The 20,279-nt window shown below is 33.5% G+C and overlaps 1 protein-coding gene across 1 annotated transcript in view; it reads right to left on the bottom strand.

Annotated features, from left to right (window-relative positions):
- Positions 1-6,462: 6,462 nt before the first annotated feature.
- ZC3H6 (zinc finger CCCH-type containing 6) overlaps positions 6,463-20,279 on the bottom strand; it is a 31,857-nt gene continuing 18,040 nt past the window's right edge. The window contains 7 exon segments of the mRNA XM_012656769.1: positions 6,463-9,699; positions 12,159-12,392; positions 12,704-13,215; positions 14,015-14,268; positions 14,685-14,794; positions 18,518-18,629; positions 19,287-19,403. Of these exon segments, the coding sequence (XP_012512223.1) occupies positions 8,216-9,699; positions 12,159-12,392; positions 12,704-13,215; positions 14,015-14,268; positions 14,685-14,794; positions 18,518-18,629; positions 19,287-19,403 (2,823 nt within the window). The 3' untranslated portion in view covers positions 6,463-8,215.

The raw sequence follows: 20,279 nt of genomic DNA, 5'->3' as shown, positions 1-20,279 counted from the left end.
CAGAAAAGAGAAGAGGGCAGGGAGTGGAGTCTCAGGAGAAACAAACAGGCAGGCAGGCAAGTCTTCCTCTGCCTCTGCCTCTCCTGATTGTGGTATGATAAAATAGCACTCTGGAACTATAATACTCAGATAACTTGTATATTGAGAAGAAGGAAAACAATTTTCTTCTCCATTAACATTATTATGAGACTTAGCAACCTCCTGAGATGGTTTACACTTAATTCACAAACTGAGTATCAGGACGTTTCTCTTAAGTTCCCACATACAACTTTGAACTGAACTGGTACTTTTATCCTGATTATATGGACTCAAAAGTAACTATTTCTAAAATGTATTCTGTGTACTGGATCCTTTAATATTAAAAACACACCACAGAGCAGTGTGATTTAATTCACTTTGCAGGAAGTTGTATTCAAAAAGTAGTTCATCTTAACCTTCTTCTCTGTAACTCAACACCTACTAGCATATGCTAAGTCCTCAATCTTTCTTAAATGAATAAGTGAATCTGCATTTTGTAGATGAGGAAAGCAATGCTCTCTGAAGTCCTGACTTGTCCAATATTGCACAGCTCACAGAGAGGGCACCAGGTCTAGACTGTGCTAGCTCTTGAATAAGAAGCTTCTGACAGTCAGAATTGCTCGATAATTAAATCTAGTAATCTACTGGCCTCCCTTACTTAAGAAAGTGTGGGTTTCTTTGTTTGTTTGTTTTTTGAGACAGAGTCTTGCTCTGTTGCCCAGGCTAGAGCGCCATGGTGTCGGCCTAGCTCACAGCAACTTCAAACTCCTGGGCTCAAGGGATCCTCCTGCCTCAGCCTCTCAAGTAGCTGGGACTACTGGCATGTGCCACCACATCCGGCTAATTTTTTCTATCTTTGGAGAGACAGGGTCTTTTTTTTTTATTTTTTATTTTTTTGAGACAGAGTCTCACTCTCTTGCCTGGGCTAGAGTGCCATGGCATCAGCCTAGCTCACAGCAACCTCAAACTCCTGGGCTCAAGCGATCCTCCTGCCTCAGCCTCCCAGGTAGCTGGGACTACAGGCACACGCCACCGTGCCCGGATAATTTTTTTCTATTTTTAGTTGTTTGGCTAGTTTCTTTCTATTTATAGTAGAGACGGAGTCTTGCTCTTGCTCAGGCTGGTCTTGAACTCCTGAGCTCAAGCAATCCTCCCGCCTCGGCCTCCCGGAGTGCTAGGATTACAGGTGTGAGCCACCGTGCCCGGCTGAGAGAAAGGGTCTTGCTCTTGCTCAAGCTGGTCTTGAACCCCTGAGCTCAAGCGATCCTCCCAGCATGGTCTCTCAGATTGCTAGGATTACAGGCATGAGCCACTGCACCTGGCCTAGCTAGACATGTATTCTTGACCACTGAACATACTAGAACAGAAGCCAGAAAACATTTTTTAATGTTTTTTAATGTTTAATAACCATTGCTGAGATGAGATCCCATTTTGATCTTAAAGAGTTTCTGCTCTACTCTAAGCAGTACATTTGCTAGCAACTTCTCAGATCTTTTAATAGAAAATTAATTTAAGCTAATGTTAAGAGACACTTCCTGGAAAGAAGGCAATATCAGGAAATAGGGCTTTAAATGTTAATCTATGTGGCTAAGTGAAGCACAATCTCTGTACTAAAGACAAATCAAAGGACAAACAGTTTAACAACAGCTATCCCCTTCTTTCAGGAAGGTCTAGGATGGGTTCCATTTTCAAGCTTTTATATGGGCACATGGCTCCCCTATATTCTGTTTTTAAATGCTGAAGATTTATTAAAGCAAAGCATCACATTGCCAGACAGATATTATTAGAAACATTTTTATTTAAATTCAGACAATAGAAAGGTATCACAGAAAAAAAAATTACAGAAACTTGCAACAACAGAATGCAACTTGCAAAATTTATTAGTAAATAAGAAGGGGAAAAAGATAGTCCTGATTTTACCAAGTGATTTGCTATTCCTTAATAGAATAATTTATCAATTTGGCAAAGTATACCCCTTGCTGGTATTTTTTGAACAGACAATAATTTAACAATTTAGTTAATCTACTAAATTAGTATCTACTAAAATCTTCCATAGTGAAATAGTCAAGGCAGCATCTCCCCAGCATTTTAGATACAACTTGGGGAACTGAAATAATCACTGCAAAGTTGAAAAAAAAAAACCAAACACTTCATATGAAATAAGTGTGATCTGGATTTCAGCCCACAGATGGTTCTCTGATAGAAAACAGGCCATCGTAAGTCTGGACACCCCCCTCCTCCCACACACACCACACACACCACACATACTGCATCCTGGAGCACAAGTGCCACTGATGCCCTGCCTAGACTGCAGGTGCAGAAGCCCTGGACTGAAAACAAGATGACCTGGGCCCTGGAGCCCTGAATCTATGCTGAGCCCTTTCTGAATCCTGGATGGATGGGGCAGCAGGTTTAGGGTAAAGAATGTAAAAAAATTTTTAAACTTTGGCAAGTAAGTACACAAATGACTCTTTCTTGATTGTCACTTTAATAAGGAAATATCATTCTACCTCTCAAAAAGATATTCTTCTGTCTCATTTGATCTCCCTCTCAAACATCTGGAGGGCAAATGCCTATAAAACAGAGTGGGATTAAAACCTCTTTCCTGTAATAATGGTTAGTTTTATCATTTTTCACCTTCTCTATTTGAAAAGTATATAAAATGTATAGCCTATCATTGACAAGTAACTTCAAGATAGTGGTGGTAATGAAGGTTTGGGAACAACATGGTTAATTTTTTAAAAATTGGCCTCTATATATTTAATTGCTTTATAATAAATTATATGTCAGACCTCTGATAAAACATTAGCTAATGCAAATTTTATTATTAATACTTAATACCTTGTAAAGGTATTAAAATCAGTAATGAACCAAGAAGTATGAATGATATTTTCTAAAATGCTATAATTAGCTGTTCATTCACATTTTTCTTATAAACTCTGTTTAAAAAAGAAGAGACCCAAGAATAAACAATGCTATAAAATACTATTCCAAGAATTCACAAACTTATTTAAGATTAAGAAACAGATATTCTTTATGCCTACAATGATTTTGCTAACAGTAGCACATGATTGTTTTATTCCAAATGGTAATGAAGAGCATCTAAAGACCAGACACAAGAGCCAAAATTAGAATCAAATCATAACTTGGAAGGGTGAATTACTGTTCATGATGTTAGGGTAAAAGGAATTTTAAATGCTACTGGTAATTCACTAGATTAGTGAACTCATCATTTTGGCTATTTTGAGGGAAATATGAAGGGGGAAATTGAGAAATATATTTAAAAATAAATATATAAGACTCTGCAGTTCCTTTTCTGGTTACAGAAAGAATCCTTCATAGATCTATAGGAATAAATTATTGATCTATCCAAACTTCCATCATGGAGTAAGTAGAGCTAACTTATAAGTCTGGAGGACTCTTAGAGTTATAAATTATTGTAGAAACATTTAGCCCCTAAGTAAAGTTGCCGTAACTCTGCCATAACTCTTCACATTGCTTGGGAGTGGGAGCAGGCACAAAAAAAGAGCAGGTGGGCTCTCTGTGTCTACTGAACGAGGTATAATCAGTAAGTTGCACTCTTCCTAATAGGGTCGTGGAATGCTTCTGTTTTATCTATTTTAATAGATGATAGCACCCATAAAACCACATTTGGATGAATGTCAGGAAGCAATCAACAAGCAGTTACAAAAGCATCTACTGTGTGCCCAGAACTAGGCTTGTTGCTATGGAGAAATATAAAAACTAGGTGATACATATGGATCCTGCCTCCAAAAGCATAAACTATGGTTAAAATGTGCTTTTTATGTCTTACTTAAAAATTAAAAATTCTAAGTACTAGGTTCATATTAACCTAAAGTCCTTTTTTGGTCTGAATCCTTTCTAAGAAAGGCAGGCTAATTAGGGCTTTGTTACAATTGGCTGACACTGCTGATTAAAAAAACATACTCAAACACAAAACTTCAGCAATAAAGTGGCAGCCACTGAAACTCGTTCTGCAAATCACATTAAACTGCTTGGGGAAAAGGTATTACATAATACTAAATCATAGCATCTAAGTGAGGAAAACAGCTTTAAACATTCAGACCCTGTTTGGTTACACATGTCAAGGCTTAGATTTCCTAAACTAAGTCTTATTTAAACTAATTATAGTTTACAAATGCATATATATTCTACTGTACTTAATTTTGAACATAATATTATCAAGTACTGCCAAATCATTTATGAAAAGATAATTACAACTCTTTCTCTTAGAAATTCACAGAAATGCTCATTATCGAAGACAATGGGAGCCCTATCAGTGGACCGCATGACTGCAGACCCTCCCTCCGAGGTACAGCCTTCAGCACAGACCGGCCCTCCGAGGTGTAGCTCTCAGCACGGAAGGGTGAACTCAGGGGAAACAGCTCCCCCATAATATTCTGCATCTTGCAAATGGAAAGACTTTGACAGCCCCTGTAAGATCTTACATTTTGGTCCTTAGGAACTTCCTAACTTCTAGCTGCCATTAAGTAAAGGCAGATGATACCTATATTAAGCAAGTGGTCACTCAGAAACTCTTCAATGTCACATACCTGCAGAAATATACACTAAGGGGTGGGAGTAAATATACCTCTTGTTTCTAAGGGCCAATGGCCCTTATTTTGAAAGAGTTGGCCACTTTGCCCACACATGCTATGATTTAAACAAACACACCATGCAACATGGACTGTCATAGCATTTTTAACCCTCCATCAATATCTAACCTGTATAAAACGGGAAAAGAAGTCAGATCTTGAAGAGACATTATAAATCTATACAGCTCTAAGATAGGAAAAGTCCTGTGTTTTTTGACATACACCTATTTAAGGAAATTGCTAACTTGATGGGTTAATATTCATTGAAACAACATCTCAGGCAATTCTACTGTTGTGTCTTCAGTGTACATCATATCAGAAATTTCATAAAATTGCTAAACTACACAAACCATATCATGTTATTTTGGAATTTGTACAATTTAATGCATCCTAATGGGAGTGTAATGATTATGTTCATAAAATTTATAAAGTAATTATATATTTACAGATACTTTACAAAAATAATTCACTCCTTACATCAAATCTGTGATCAATCAAAATTAACGCAGTTTCACAGATAAGGAACTAGATATTGGAATAATCTGCCTAGAAATCAATTCAGAACAAAAATATGAATTCATTGTCTTTAAATTTCTAGCCCTTGTAAATTCTCCTTTCTTCTCTCTGTTTCTAAATAATTTCAGCAAGCTGAAAGTTCATACAGGATTTCTTTACTACTCAGCTATTCTTCCACTCTTAAAATTAAAAGTAGGACTAGCAAGGAACACTATTATTTAAAGTCCATGGCAAATTAAAGGACGAACAGAAACCTAAGCAAACATCATTTTACAATTAGGCTGTTTTGGGTGCACCCTAATTCTGCGGTTTGGAACATTCAGCTGGGAAACACAGAAGATCCATACAGAAACAGACCCAATTGTTGAAACAGGGTTTGAAATCACTCCAACATTTGATTTGTTTTCAAAGTTCAGAATGAGGTTCTAACCAAGATATGAGAAAGTTGCTTAATCTAAATTATTATGACCTTCTAGGTATTCCAATTCAACACCCTGATACATCCCACTCTATTCAACATCAAAATAAACAGGCACAAAATTTCTATCACAAACCAGTATGAATAGTTAAGTTACATCTCAATTGATGAGCCTATCCAGACTCTTTTAAGACTCAAGTTATTTCTGTTATCTCTAAATGTGTAGTTTCTAAGAAAAGGGTCATAACTTACTTTTCTGTGTAATAGTGTAAATCAAAGTACATGGATTCTAAAAACATCGGTTCATCTTAAAAAAGACTTATTCATTGGGAGAAAATGGATACTCTTTCAATTTTTGTGAGAAAACAGGCAAAAAGAATATTAAAATAATCTATGTTGACAGGATATGACAGAACATCCCCTAAGCTAATGCTATCTCAATAAAAAAGCTGCATGATAAATAACAATCATTATTTTTAACATGAATAAAAATTTTTACATAAAATATATTGTCAAATTTGAAACTAAGTCCAAATTTTCTTGTAAAATAGCCTCTAGGACGCTAGCTGATATAACAGGAACTCCAGAATACTTAATAAATAAACATTAATTACATAATTTTCATTAATGACTTTTAAACCTTACTTTTTAATGTTTTAATATATTTTAGTAAAAAAGATCTTCTGTTAAGAGTTTGTATTCTATTTTGATCTTTAACAAGCCAAATTATCTTTTCTATATGATGTTTAAAATGTAAACAGCATTACACAATAATCACAAAATACATGAATGAATGAAAGATTTGCTAAAATTTTTGATTTAATTATTAAAATTCAGCAATTTTCCTGATTTTATCCTGACAAAAGAGTAAATTATGCTTTAGAATATACATACTTTTTCTGACAATTATATCCATTTTATTGACTTTTCAATTAACAATAAATTAGTTTGGACAGTAACTCAGAAAATACTTTCTATGGTGGCTTTAACTTGCACTTTTTAACCCAAAAATGTTATCCAGAGCCATTTCAGACAAATGTAACCAAAGTATAAACACTAAGAATTCACATTCCCTTGAGTAACTGTCCTTCCACTTAGAACACAATGAACTTCTTACGTAGGAAGAATTCTTGTTCACTTCATTGCAACCCCATTTTAGCACAGGATCAAAGCCAAAAAAAAAAGTAAAAAGTGAAGAAGTGAATAGAAAGGATATGCATTATTAATAAACCATATGCTATCTGACTATTAGGTTCCCACAGAAATATTTTGCTGTATATTTTCAAAATCACTTCCCAAGTGTAGCTGTTTTCACCCAAGGACAGATTTTCATTACCTGCTTTCATTATATTTTATAATGAAATGCTCCTTTTCAAGTTACTTATTGGAGTTATTACCAGCAAACATTGTCCTATACCTCCAGTTCAAGATACTAGTATCAGTGTAATACTTAGTTTCAGTTATAAATGATATATATATAGCACATTTATATACTGCAATAAATACACAAAAATGAATACAAGTTATTTTCATAAAATACAATTTCTAATCAATTTAGGAGACTTCCAAACTACGAGGACATTAAATACTTAAAACACCAGGTAATCCCCTCTGTTATAGAACACCAGTCAGGTGAAATCTGAAAGAGATTCTTTATTGGTAGCCAAATACAGTTGACCATACCTGTAATCTCTGTGTTTTCTTGCTATTTAAGAAAAAATATAGAACCTAGACATTTAAAACATTATCAGTGTAATAATTACTACAGTCTCTCACTGGATCTTTTAAAATTTCATTAAAAATCACCAAAGTCATAATGAACACAATTATTGCAGCTACGTCATTTGAAAAGTAGTATAAATTATGCTGCTAAAGACAAAAACACTGAAATACATAAACATCACAATGTAACACAGCCGTAACTCATAACTATTTCATATGAAAAATTAAATTTAAAAAGATATGTTAGAGAACTTGGGAATTTTTCACTTTAGCAAAACATTCTATTTATACTTGTGTATTTCCAACTTCTATAATATGATACAGTACACAATAAAATACTTTTAAAAGATATGACATTCAAATGCTTCATTTACACAAATAATATTGCCAATACTAATAAAGTGATGCCCTTAAACATGAACTGCTCTGCTAATTGTGATTTTAAAATGTTTACTCCATCTTACATTTTAGTTAGCAATTAGCATTACATGTTAATCAGTTCTGTGGTGACAAATAGAGAGGGTCCTAGTCAAAATACTGTTTCTCAAAAGTAATGTACATCATATTGCTTGAAACTAAACAACCATATAAAAGTGGCAATAATTTATCTAAACATTGATTATGAAAGACAACTGGCATATATGCAGGCAGAGTGTTGAGTTCATGATGATTTATTTACAATAAATATGTAATGGAAGTGAACATGATAAGATTTTATGTCAATTCCTACAGTCTCTTAAAGTTATAAAAATATTATATAAAATACCACAGACTTTAGAGGCTATAACTTCATGTGGTTCTGATACTAGCAGCTGAAAAGTGTTTATAATTTAAAAATAAATAAACTATAGAGGTAAACGAGTTACAAAACAGCAGAGGACTGCGATAGTCACAGAGTGAAAAGAATTGCCTAATTACACAACAGCTAACAAAATGGTGAAGCAGTTGGATCAAAAGTTTTAAAAACCTCTTTCAGAGATTTATCATCTGTTTCTTTACTGGGGTCATCATCTGGTGTCGGGCTCACCTGTCCTGGCTGCCTTGATTGCCTCGGATCGCTGTACTGGGGCCTAATTAAGCCTGTCAATGCCTGAATAGGAAGACTGTGCACTGCTGGGACCTGAACCTTCCCAGAACTCCCGAGAACATCTGCCTGCGGGGCAGCCAGCCCATCAGCAGTGATTTCCACGTTCGGAGTGGTTTTCTGTGCTAAGATTGCTTCTCCAGGAGAAGGCTCATTTTGGTCACTATTTTTTAAACCACTACTTTTTTTCTGGTTCTCCGCATTTTCTCCTAAAGAAACTGTTGCTAGCTCTGATGCAGATGATGAACTATGATCCCTAGGGTCATACAAACTAATACCACCGAGAACTGAACTTGGAGTTCCCAGTGGAAGGCCAGCTGAAGACAAGAGTTTAGGGGCGTATGGAGGCAGAGCCCCAGGACCAGAATTGCTAGTTCCTGCCCCTGAGGACTGTGATGAACCAGGGTTTGATCTGGCTAAATGAGGGGTGCCCTTTGATGTATGTGAATCCTTCATAACCATTTGATGAGACTCTGTACTGGGCAGTCTGTGAAGCCTAGGATCAAAATTTTTCTGCAGCCTAGGATCTCCTAATTTACTTCCTGAACTATGTAAGTCTCCAAATTGTTCTAGATAGCCTTCTCTGTTTGTTGTGTTAATTTTGGCTTTAGCTGCTAATTTTGGATCAGTAGACACTGTGTTTTGATGAAGAGCACTTTTTGTATTCCATAACCTATTGAGCCTCTGGTCAGCTATAAGTGGGGGCAGAGGTAAATTGATTGAAGATACTGGATCGGGTTTAGGTAAAGGTACTGGAAGTAAGTCTTCTGGAGCCCACACGATGTGTTTTGCAAAATTGGGTTTGGTTAGGATAATGTCCATTTTAATGTGACTGAACTGTCTCAATTGTGACCTTGGATCCTGGAGCATTATACCAGGTGAAGCATCCAAAGGTATTAAGAAAGCTTTTTCTCTCAGTTCTCTTTCTGTGTCTTCATCATCATCATCTCCTCTTTTGTGTTTGACATTAGCGCCAGCATTTGCATGATGTAAATCAAACTTTGCCCCACCAACAGATGAGCCTACGTGACTACTTCCGTTCCCTCTTAATTTCCTGGGATCCCACACAAGTCTAAGATCCAGTGGAGCAGACTCAGAAGGTTTTTTAATGTCTTGCCTTGGGATAGTCCTAAGTCTAGGGTCAACCACTTGATTTCCTTTACTTTTCTCTTTAGCAAGTCTTGGATCAGTAGGAGTGCCGAGTTCGATGGAAGATTGTTGCTGATTCCTTAAAGATTCTGTTTGTCTCTGTAATGTTTTCAGTATTGACTTGACACTGCTTCCTTCTTCTTCTTCACTACTGGAATACCAGTTAACTGTATCATCTAAATGCAGACAAAAACTTATTATAAAGAATGAAGCATTTATATTTGGCCTTAATTATTAAGATAAAAAACACATACTGTGTATTTCTAAAATAGGTGTGGTCTAACTTCAAGAAAATGCATGACAGAAATGCCAGGTTTTAATACTGAAACAAGATAAGATGTGGTAAGACAATTACCAATTCAGTCATTATATTCTGTAAAGGAAGAGGTACAATATTAGAATACGTGTAAGGTCCTTCCAGCCAAAGTCAGGACCTTTTATTCCAATTGGCCAAAGGGAACTCAGATGTGTGTGTGGTATTGTATGGCAGGGTTGGGGGAGAAGGGAAGATACTCTTGGAGAGGCATTCTAACATGGTTTTGGAATCTTCAATTCAATTATTCCTTAAGCTTCAAAATTCTGGATTTATCAAGTTAACAAGCAACTAGAAAGAAAAGAATACACTATAAATGATGGTAAAGGGAGCAGTGGAAACTGAGCAAATGAAGGATGGGGTGGAGACTTTTCATTTACACTTTATGATATTTTTAGATGTTTGACCCATGTGAATATATTAACTATTCAAGCATTAAATTAAAAAATAACAAAAATAACTTCCTCAAATTTATAGACTCTTAACTTTATGAGAAAACTTTTGGCCTTACTCCTAAAGCCTATTTAACTCTAGTGTGTTAGACACAAATTTAAGAAGCCTACCTATCAGATGTCTTCTCTCTGGTAGAGAAGGAATTACAAACTGAAAGTTCAGGAGGGTGATTCTCCCTCCTCTCCGTTAAAATATATATAGGCTGGCTCTGAATTGACCACAAAGTATCTACTCTTCACATTCTTGCCAGAACATACAATACAGATATACACTCTGTATGTGTGCGTGTATGTGTGTGTGTGTGTGTGTATCCATCCTAGAATACCTTAGATCAGTAGAACATCCTACATATTCTAATTTTTACCTAATTTCATTGCTCACTAATGTGTTCCTACTGCATGAAACTTTAGTGTTACAGGTTTAGTTAAAACAGAGCAGTACTTATAAAAACAAGCACTGGTATTTAGGGTGGATTATGGTTTAAAACAGCATGTATAATAGTATATCACAATTATAAAAAGTTTTACTCAGATCTCAGTGTCTGAAAAAACTACTTCTAGACACTAGATCTTTTTACTTCTCGTACTTCTCTTTGACATCAAAGAAAGTCTGATCTGGACTTGTGATTCACTTTTACCTGTGCAGTTATATTAAATGTTCATGCATAATAATTTCACTCTTTATACTATTTGTTGCTTCTATACTTATTTTCTTTTCATTTCAATATATTGTAAGCAGTCATACATCCTTCTTAAAATAAGAGTGAAAATAGTAACAGAAGAATAGAAGAGATAGACCAATGGAAAATAGATATTAGAAAATAATACTTAAAAGCTTTTTATCAAAGGAGAGTTGAAATTCATATAAAAGCATTAAAATTTATAAAAATGAACACAAACAAAAAAAATCTTAGCTGTTAAAGATTATTTCTTTAAATGGTTCCTGATCGAAAAAAGAGAAAGATTGTTTCTGTATATTGAGCAAACCCTCATAGAACATTATCAATGTATAATATTATAGTACAAACTTTTAAAATAGCTAGAAGTTTTAATTTTCTTGTTTATGAAAACATAAAGTTCTGTAAGACTTTACAGAAAGATTACCCTTAAAGTGGTTGTTTTTTAAAATTAAGTTTTAGCACTTAAAGGAGTACATTTAAATTGTATAGAAAATTCACTTATCAGAGATCCCTCATTTTCCTGTGATATTAGATAAAAAATGTTACCTTCTTCGAAAATGTAACAAAAAAATATTCATATAATAGCTTGTGGCTACCTAGTCTTATCTAGATTTACAAACTTATTCATAAATTTCATATTTAAGAGTGGCCAAACATCAATTTTGTAATTCATAAAAAGAACTGGATGTTTTAAACTTTTCTTGCCTTTGACTGAACTAATTGTTGTATACTTATCAATATCAAGAGTTCTAAGGTAAATTTACCATATAATCTTTTCATATTTAAAATAGTATTTCTTAATAATATGGTGGAACCTTGAGTATAGCCTTATGCCCCCAAAATTTCTCTAATAACTGAATCATTTTGAAGTTGGGCTAGAATTCAAAATCCTCAAATTGGAAGGTATCTTTTTCCTATTCTATTAATATTTCTTTTCTTCCAAAAAAAGGTTTAACTGCTTGCAAGTCTGATCACCTAAGCTTTGAACTCTAGGTTGAAATCTATTCACTACTAACCTTTTGCAATTGCAGTTAATTATTAATGCATTAATGGCACTGAAACCACAATCAATCTCAAGAAGATAGGAGATACAAGGTAAACTGGGAATAGAATAGATAGGTCACAGGAATACATTTTCTAATTTTAACCTATCCAAATAGGTGAGATGCTATTAATAACACCTGACACACCTTCTTCCTTGCTTGGTGCCCTATGAGGTTGGGTGCTGGTTGGTTCTTCGTCTTCTTGGTATCTCTGAGTAAGTCTGACAAAAAGAGCTCTCTGCACTGCAGGGAGGAGCCCTGGTGCAGGAAGAGGACCATGGCCTGTCCTGTTGCTGCTGCCGTCAGACCCACTCCCACAGTTAGGTGAGTCTTGAAGAACAGGAGGCTGCTGCTGGGCAAATTCACCATGCCACATCCCATCTACATGCATAACATGGGAGAGACAGACACTGAGTAAGCACCAAACTCCACCACAGTCATAAGAAATGGAAGCTCTTGTAATAATTATATTCGATTATCAAATTATTAAGTATTTTTAAAATATTTTTAAAGTTATCTTAAACTCTATTGTTTCAAAAGTTTGGCTAAACTGAAAACATTTTACGGTTTCAATGTCATCAATTGTACCTTTTAGCTTTACTGAAAACATACATTCCTATCATGCTTTTAATGAAAAATAGGACTTTGAATATTTTAAGCTAGGAATAAGTTATTTCCAAAGGTAAACTTACCACCTGAGGTAGTGGGTGGCTGAAAACTATGTACAGCATGCTGTGAATAGTAATTATCATAAAACTCAGCTGGGTTTTGTAGGGACTCATAACTGGTGTTGAGCTGTATTTCACCGGGACTTTGCTGGTATGATGAACCTGGAGAACAGTGATTCTCTCTGGGTACTTTCATCACATGTCCTGGAAAGCCTGGAGACTGGTAAGCCCCACCCATATTTGGTAGTGTCAAAGGTGTATCCGGCTGAACAAGTACTCCAGCTTGATTGTGAGGGCCTACAATTTCAGGTGGACCAGGTGGTAAAGGTGGGCTCTGCGGCATTGGTAGACCAGGAGGTCCTGGACATGGGTGATGTCCAGGGGAGCCTGGGTGCATCACAGGACTGCTGCGTCCCTGAGACATATTAGGTCCAGGACCTGGACTTGACCCAGAACTATAAATATGTTGAGGGCGTGGGCTGCTTCCCTGAAATTGTGGTCCTGGAGGTGAGGCACTGTTATAAAATGCTGGTGGCCTGCAGACAAGAAATAGTATTCCTTATTATTTCAAAGAAAAGAGACAAGCGAGAATGTTGACACTTCTAAATAGATACTGGTTAAGTATGTTTTTCTGTATCAGAATAGAATAACTGTGTCTAAGAAGCAGTTTATTCCCTAACATCTTTAGGTAGAAACACCACATATGCCTCTTGCTTTTGTTTTAGCCCACTGGCTGCTTACTACCAGCTGCTCTAAAACTCACTCATTATAGATATTTTGAAAAATATGGAAAAGTACTAAGATCACCTCTAATCCCACCATCCAAAGATAAATTTTTTGATTGGTTCTCTCCTAGTCCTTTTGCTGGGTATACATAGACTTTTTTACAAAAAAATTAAAATCATACTATATAAACATACAGTGTTGTATTACAATTTGTAATTGGTTATTGCTGGCATATAAAAAGACTTTCAGTTTTTGAAAGTTGCTCTTCTTTCTGGACATCTTACTCATTTAATTATTATTTCTAATAGTTTTGTCAGTTGATTCCTTTGGGTTTATTGAGGGAGACTGTCCAAACAATGAGTCTACCACTCTACTGCTAATCTTTATACCTTTTGTACCTTTCTCTTATTTCATTGACTAGGTAGGATCTGATATACAGTATCTGCAAAATAGTGGAATAACTTTTTCTTCTTCTTGACTTTAACATAAATACTTTTAATGGTTCACATTAATTGTGATATTTACTTTAGATTTATTGTTCCTCATTTGCTGAGATCTCCTTGCTTCCCTGAGTGGTCAGGGTTAAAAGAATAAACGATGGGAACTTACTTCTTTCCAATTTTGTGTGCTAAATCCACAGTAGGTTTTACAACTATTTCAAAAAGAGATGGAATTTTCTTAAAATCATCAGAGAGATCTGTCTGAAAATCATCTTCAGGATCAGAAAAGGGAAAATGCTCTGCAGGGGTTGGCAGAAGCCCAACACCTGGAGGCGGCTTGGGAAGAGGAGTTATGCCACGCTTTCTAAGTTCTTCTAATTCTCGCTCGTCTTCATTTATAAGTTCTTCATCAGTATTTAACACCTAAAAATATTGGCAAAGATTACTATTTCAAAACAAGTTCTCTTCCTCACATTAAAATTGTGAAGACTTCAGTAAACTAGTTTTGACAGTATGAAAATAATATTAAAGTCGAAATGGATCAGAGATAGCTAATTCCTCATTTTTGATAAACAGAATGAGGTTCAAAGAAGTAAGGAATATTGCTCAAAGTAAATTAGTTTGCTTAATGGCAGAACAAGGATAAGAACAAAAGAGTCCTAATTCCTAGTCCAATATTTCCGCTTTTCTAATGCATTATATTAATAGAATAAAACATAAAATAACAAATCCTCAATTTCTCAGCAGTTTCATAAAATACGATTTATAAAATATGATTCAAGTCAAAACAATCTTCAGAGAGACCTAACAAATAATCAAGGTACAGAAATGTGACTCACTTTGTCCAAAAGTTTCCTTGTTTCTTTAGTCAGATCATCATGGGAAAATTTACAGTTGTCTCCTTGGTAACATTTTGCTCCGCTATGGTAGAACTTGCATGGAAATTCATGTAAATAAAAATATTAAGGAACAGACCAAGTAAAATCAAGGTCTAATTTTTTAAGCAAAAAAAAAAAAAAATAACTGTTATACAAGATGATTAAGTTCTAGAGATCTGCTGTACAACATTGTGCCTACAGTCAACAAGACTGTATTTTTTACTTAAAATTTTAAGAGGGTAGAACTCATGTTGTGTTCTTACTGGTTAATTAAAAAAAACTGCTGAATCAATAAGGTTGTATTATATATTGTAATGAATTTCCTATAATCATATCAGATAATTTATTTTTTATTTTATTAAGATTAAATATTTTAATTATATAGAAATGTTCAAGCAGTTTTTAAAATCTTTCACTTATTAAAACTAGAAAACCACTTTTTAAAGGAAAAAATCATTTATAATGGTTACAGTAAACACTACAGTATTTTAATTACATAAGCCCCATTACCTTCTGCAATAAAATAATATATATAGACAAATTTTGTAGCATGGACTTGTATCTATGAAGAAAGTAAAGGGGCTTGATATGTCATGTTAAAGGCAAATATCCCAACAGTGAAAACTAAGACTAATCTTACTTAAGATTTTAGAGACTAACTTCTAAAGAAAATATTAAATCTAGACGCATAGTGAGAAATACACCATTTTTAGGTGATGTGAGTTCAGGGAATAGCTGGGTAGTTTTAGGATATTTATTATTATAATCATATTGATAAGGTCAAGAAAGAAAAATCATATTATCTTGGCAGATGCAAAAGGCAACTGATAAAATTCAAAATCCTTTTTCAATAAAAAAAAACCTATTGGTAAAATAAGAATATACTTTCTTAACATGGTTTTAAAAAAACTATCTTAAAACAATAGCCACAAGCCAAAACAAAAAGGCATCATTATTAAAATATGTATTATGTCTGCCAAAATCACTATTATTTAACATTATTCTAGAAGTATAACAATACAATTAAAATATAAAATAAGAGGTATAAATATTGTAAATGAAATAAAATTATCATTATTTACAGATGGCATGACTATGTGGAAAAAACCATAAGAATAAACTGAAAGCTTTTAGAAACAGAGTTCTATAAGATGTTTGGTTTCTAAAGAAATATGTCAAATTTGAAAAAAAATTATTTTTCTCACATAGGACAAATTTATTACAACATTTTGATAAACAAGGCAGGAGTATTTTCCCTACCAAATGTCAAACATACTCATAGAAGGGAATAGTCACAATAGATAAGAGTAGTGCAGAAGCAGAATTGTGTACAAAGGAAACATTACGGTCTGGTAAAGATGCCCTTTTAAATCAGTGAAGATGAGACAATGAGTTAACCATCCGGAAAAAAAATAAAGTCCCTACGGCACATCATACATTAAAATAGAGTCCATATGAATTAAAGATGTAAATGTGAAATAAAAAATACAATCTTCACAGTTATATTATATTAATATATCTTATTTTTGTAAAAAATTACGTTTATAAACATATATATATTCATTCATACACACATAGCTTAGCATAGAAAAAAGTCTGAGAGGCTTTATGCACATTGTAAGCATGGTTATCCCTGCAGAATGACATTACTTAGGATTTTTTTAAAAGTTTGAAGGTTATCAAACATATACAAAAGTAGAAAGAATAATAATAAATTCCCTCTTATGCTGACCACATAGGTTCAACAATTTTCATCATTTGGCAATTGTGTGAGATCTATAATATATTACCCCTATACTTTCTTCATGACTCTCACTCCAAACACTGGAGTATTTTAAGGCATATTTCAAACACATTTCATCTGTCAATATTTCTATACCTACTTCAAACAGATAAGGAGTACTTTTTCTTACCAATCACGACCTCATTATCAACCTGACAAAATTAATGTGTTAATTTCAACTAGTACCCAGTCACTATACAAATTTTCCAGACTGTTTTTTAAAAGTTTTTTTTTGTAATTCCTTTATGCAGATCAGGATACAAAGATGATCCACAAATCGCATCTAGTTAATGTATCTCCCAGGTTTCTTTTATTGATCTCTATTTTTATATCATGCATTTGTTAATTTTAATATTGGTTATAGATGGTATTTAAATATTCCCTACTGTTTCTTATCAGGAGGTATTTAATATCTGATTGTTTCTTTTTAGTGATGTTAAAACTTATCCATTTAGGTATTGTCAGCTTCATCCATCAATTATAAAGTTCCTCATCAACTTTTCACCTAATGATTTTTGTAGCCATCAGTAATCACTACCCAGATGGATTAGAATTTGCAAAAGGTGTAATTGCTAGGTCAAAGGATAAATGCATGCACAATTTTGCCAGACGCTGCCAAGCTTCCCTCCATAAGGGTTGCACTGTTTTGACATTCCTACCAACAAGGTATGAATGTATCTGTTTTCTCACAGCCTTGCTAACAAACTTTGCTGTCACGTTTTTTGGGTTTTTGCAAATCTGCTGACTGCAAATGTTATCTCAGTGTAGTTTAAATTACATTCCTCTTATCTGAACAAGATTGAGCATCTTTTTGGGACCATTTGCATTTCTCTTTCTGTGAATTATCTATATCTCTTGCCTCATTTTCCTTCTCAATTTATAAAAACTCATATATTAAGGCTATGACCTCTTCATAACTAATATAAATTGCATACAATTTTTCCCACTTTATTATTTATCTTTTTATTTATTTTATGTTATATGTTTTTGTTATAGAAATTTAAGCTTTTCTGTGTAGTCTAATTTTCAATCTTTTCTGTATTGCTTTGAGTCATAGGAAAAGTTTTCTGTTCTCTTGGATTATAAAGGAATGCATTCATGTATTCCTCTGGTTATTGTATGGTTCAATTTTTTTACATTTAGATCTATGATAGAAATTTTTCATTTTCTACTTTACTTTCTTTTTTGTTTTTTACATTATTTTTTTAAACTTGACAACACAATTTAAAATTTATCTGAAAAAATAAACATGAGAATCTACCAAATATCACAGTGTGCTGTTGAGGCAGAAATAATCACAGCAAAGCAACACAGATATGAGGGCAAACAAATCCAAAGAGCCAAACAGAAAGTCTAGAAAAAAACCGTATGTGTAAACATTTTGTCTATGATAGAGTTTCAAATCCATGGGAAAAGCTCCATTAGTTGTAAGTGGTAGGGAGCAATCAGCTGGCTTTTTGGGGGAAAATTAACATGAAAAAATGCATAATACATTTTTTTTTTTTAAAAAAGGACCAGAATATGATATATAGTGAAATCTCTATTTGAGTAGGGGCAGGAGTATAACTTAAAAGTACATATTTCCAAGGGGAAAAGTAGAGAACATAACAGTGTCTATCATTGGATGATAAGATTTGACAAAACTTTGATTTTATAATTTTCAACAATAATATACTACTTATGAACCTAATTGTCACAAAATAAATATTTTTCCAACTACTTCAGCAAGCACAGTCTCTTCAAATACTTTAAGCTGATTATACAATATTAAATATAAAGTACTTTTACTTCATAGAATTTTTTTCCAAAGGCAAGTTATTTCATTTTCCTAAAGAATAAAAGTCAGTTTGCCCTTTTGAAGTACAAAGTCTGACTAAACTGGGTTTGTGTAATATGTTGTTTTAAATTTAAAACAAAACTAGGCTTTCTAGGTTATATTTATGAATTTAAAAAATCTCAATGCTTTGAAACCTCAATATTTTGTTTAATGTACATTTTCAATAAAGGATATTATGCATATAAATGCAGTTCTCTCCTTTGGTACAATATCCTTGTAAATAAAATTTGCAGATCTCTTTTCTCTTCTCCAACTCTGCATCATGATCAAATTTACACTGATCTCCCTGTTCGCAAAAAAAGAAAAGAAATAAATAAATAAAAAGAAAAATAAAAGGTAAGAAAAAAAGAAGAAAATGAAACAAAGAAAAAATTAAATTGAATTTTCTCCATGGTGTTTCATGATGGAATTTATGGTCATTACCTTCAGTCTTTAAATAATGAGCTAACAGTAACTCAAACACTCCCTTAGAGCTCCTGCCCAAGACAGTGGATGTGGCTACGTGCAGCAAGGCTGCAGAGTGAGCAAGGCCTCAGAGGACATTGACTGCCTGAGTTCCAACAGTACTCACCATTTCTGAACTACCATGGGAACTTATTCAACCTCTTAGTGCTCTGTATAAAATTAGGATAATAATATTAAATAGTAACTACCTTGTAGGGTCACTGTGAGGTTTAAATCATTTAATAATAGTTGTACTTTGAACAGTACTTGCCATGTAGTATTATGTGATTGTTAAGTAAAATATGATTTTAACAAATTATGTTACTGTCCTAGAATATCATTAAATGACCTTATATACAGTATTTGCATGCAGGATACATTTTCAAGAACCAATTCTATTACAACTATATGAGAAATTTAAAAAATTATCCACCCCCCAAAAAGACTTTAAGTATCATTTGGGAAGTTAAAATAATTTATGATACCCCTATAAATTTACCTTAATACATCTCCCTTCCAAGAAGTATTTACAGATTTGTTTTCCTTTGTGTTCCACTGTATGCTGATTAATAAATTCCTGAGTCATAACCTTCCATTTTTTCCCTGGTTTACTGTACTGTGAGAAAAAAAATTTCATTTGAATCAACATTTGAAATATTAATAGATATTAAATGTATAGCTAAATGGATCTGGAAAGCAATATGAGCTGACTATTAAAAGTGATCAAAATTGAACATTCTGATGCTATTCATTTATTTGGAGAGAGATATGTTTCTAATAATCTGCTTATTGCTACCAGTGGTTACAAAAAAGCTTATTTCTATTTTATGAGGACGCACAACTTCATTTTTAAAACAAAATTATGAAAAGCTTGAAAATTCACGATACTACTCAGTTTTAGCAAAGGTACAATAAAATATGCATTCTCATATCTCATTGATAGCTATGTGATAAAAGACTTTAAAATATCCATATTGTTTGATACAAAATTTGTACTTTTCAAGATTATTCTGAAGGAATTATCAGGGAGGCACACAAAGATTTATTCATAAAACAACTGTTGCACAATTACTGACATAGTAAAATAAACAAACAAACAAAACTAGAAATACTCTACATATCCAAAACTATTTAATAGCAGACTGGTCAAATACATTATGATACATTTAGCTGGTAGAATTTTATGCAGTCATTAAACAATCATGTGATAGACAACTTTGGGACATAAAAAATGTTTACAAATTTATGAAGTGAAAACTTGATCCCAATTCTATAATAGTAAATAAAGGCAAAGGAAAAAGAATATTAAAAAAGAAAAAAGAATATGTCCCCACATTTTATGGTATATGTCTCTAGATAGTCAGATTAGAGATTTTTTTTTGTGGTTATGTTGTGTTTTCTCTAAGAAAAAAAAAGCACACAAACAGGGAGCATATATTACCTTTAACTTTTAAATTAAAAACATTAAGAAAAAGAAATATATTAAGAAAAA

This window comes from Propithecus coquereli, unplaced genomic scaffold (assembly GCF_000956105.1).
Source record: "Propithecus coquereli isolate 6110/MARCELLA unplaced genomic scaffold, Pcoq_1.0 Scaffold519, whole genome shotgun sequence".
Lineage (NCBI taxonomy): Eukaryota > Metazoa > Chordata > Mammalia > Primates > Indriidae > Propithecus > Propithecus coquereli.
This window is presented reverse-complemented; position numbering and strand designations above follow the sequence as displayed.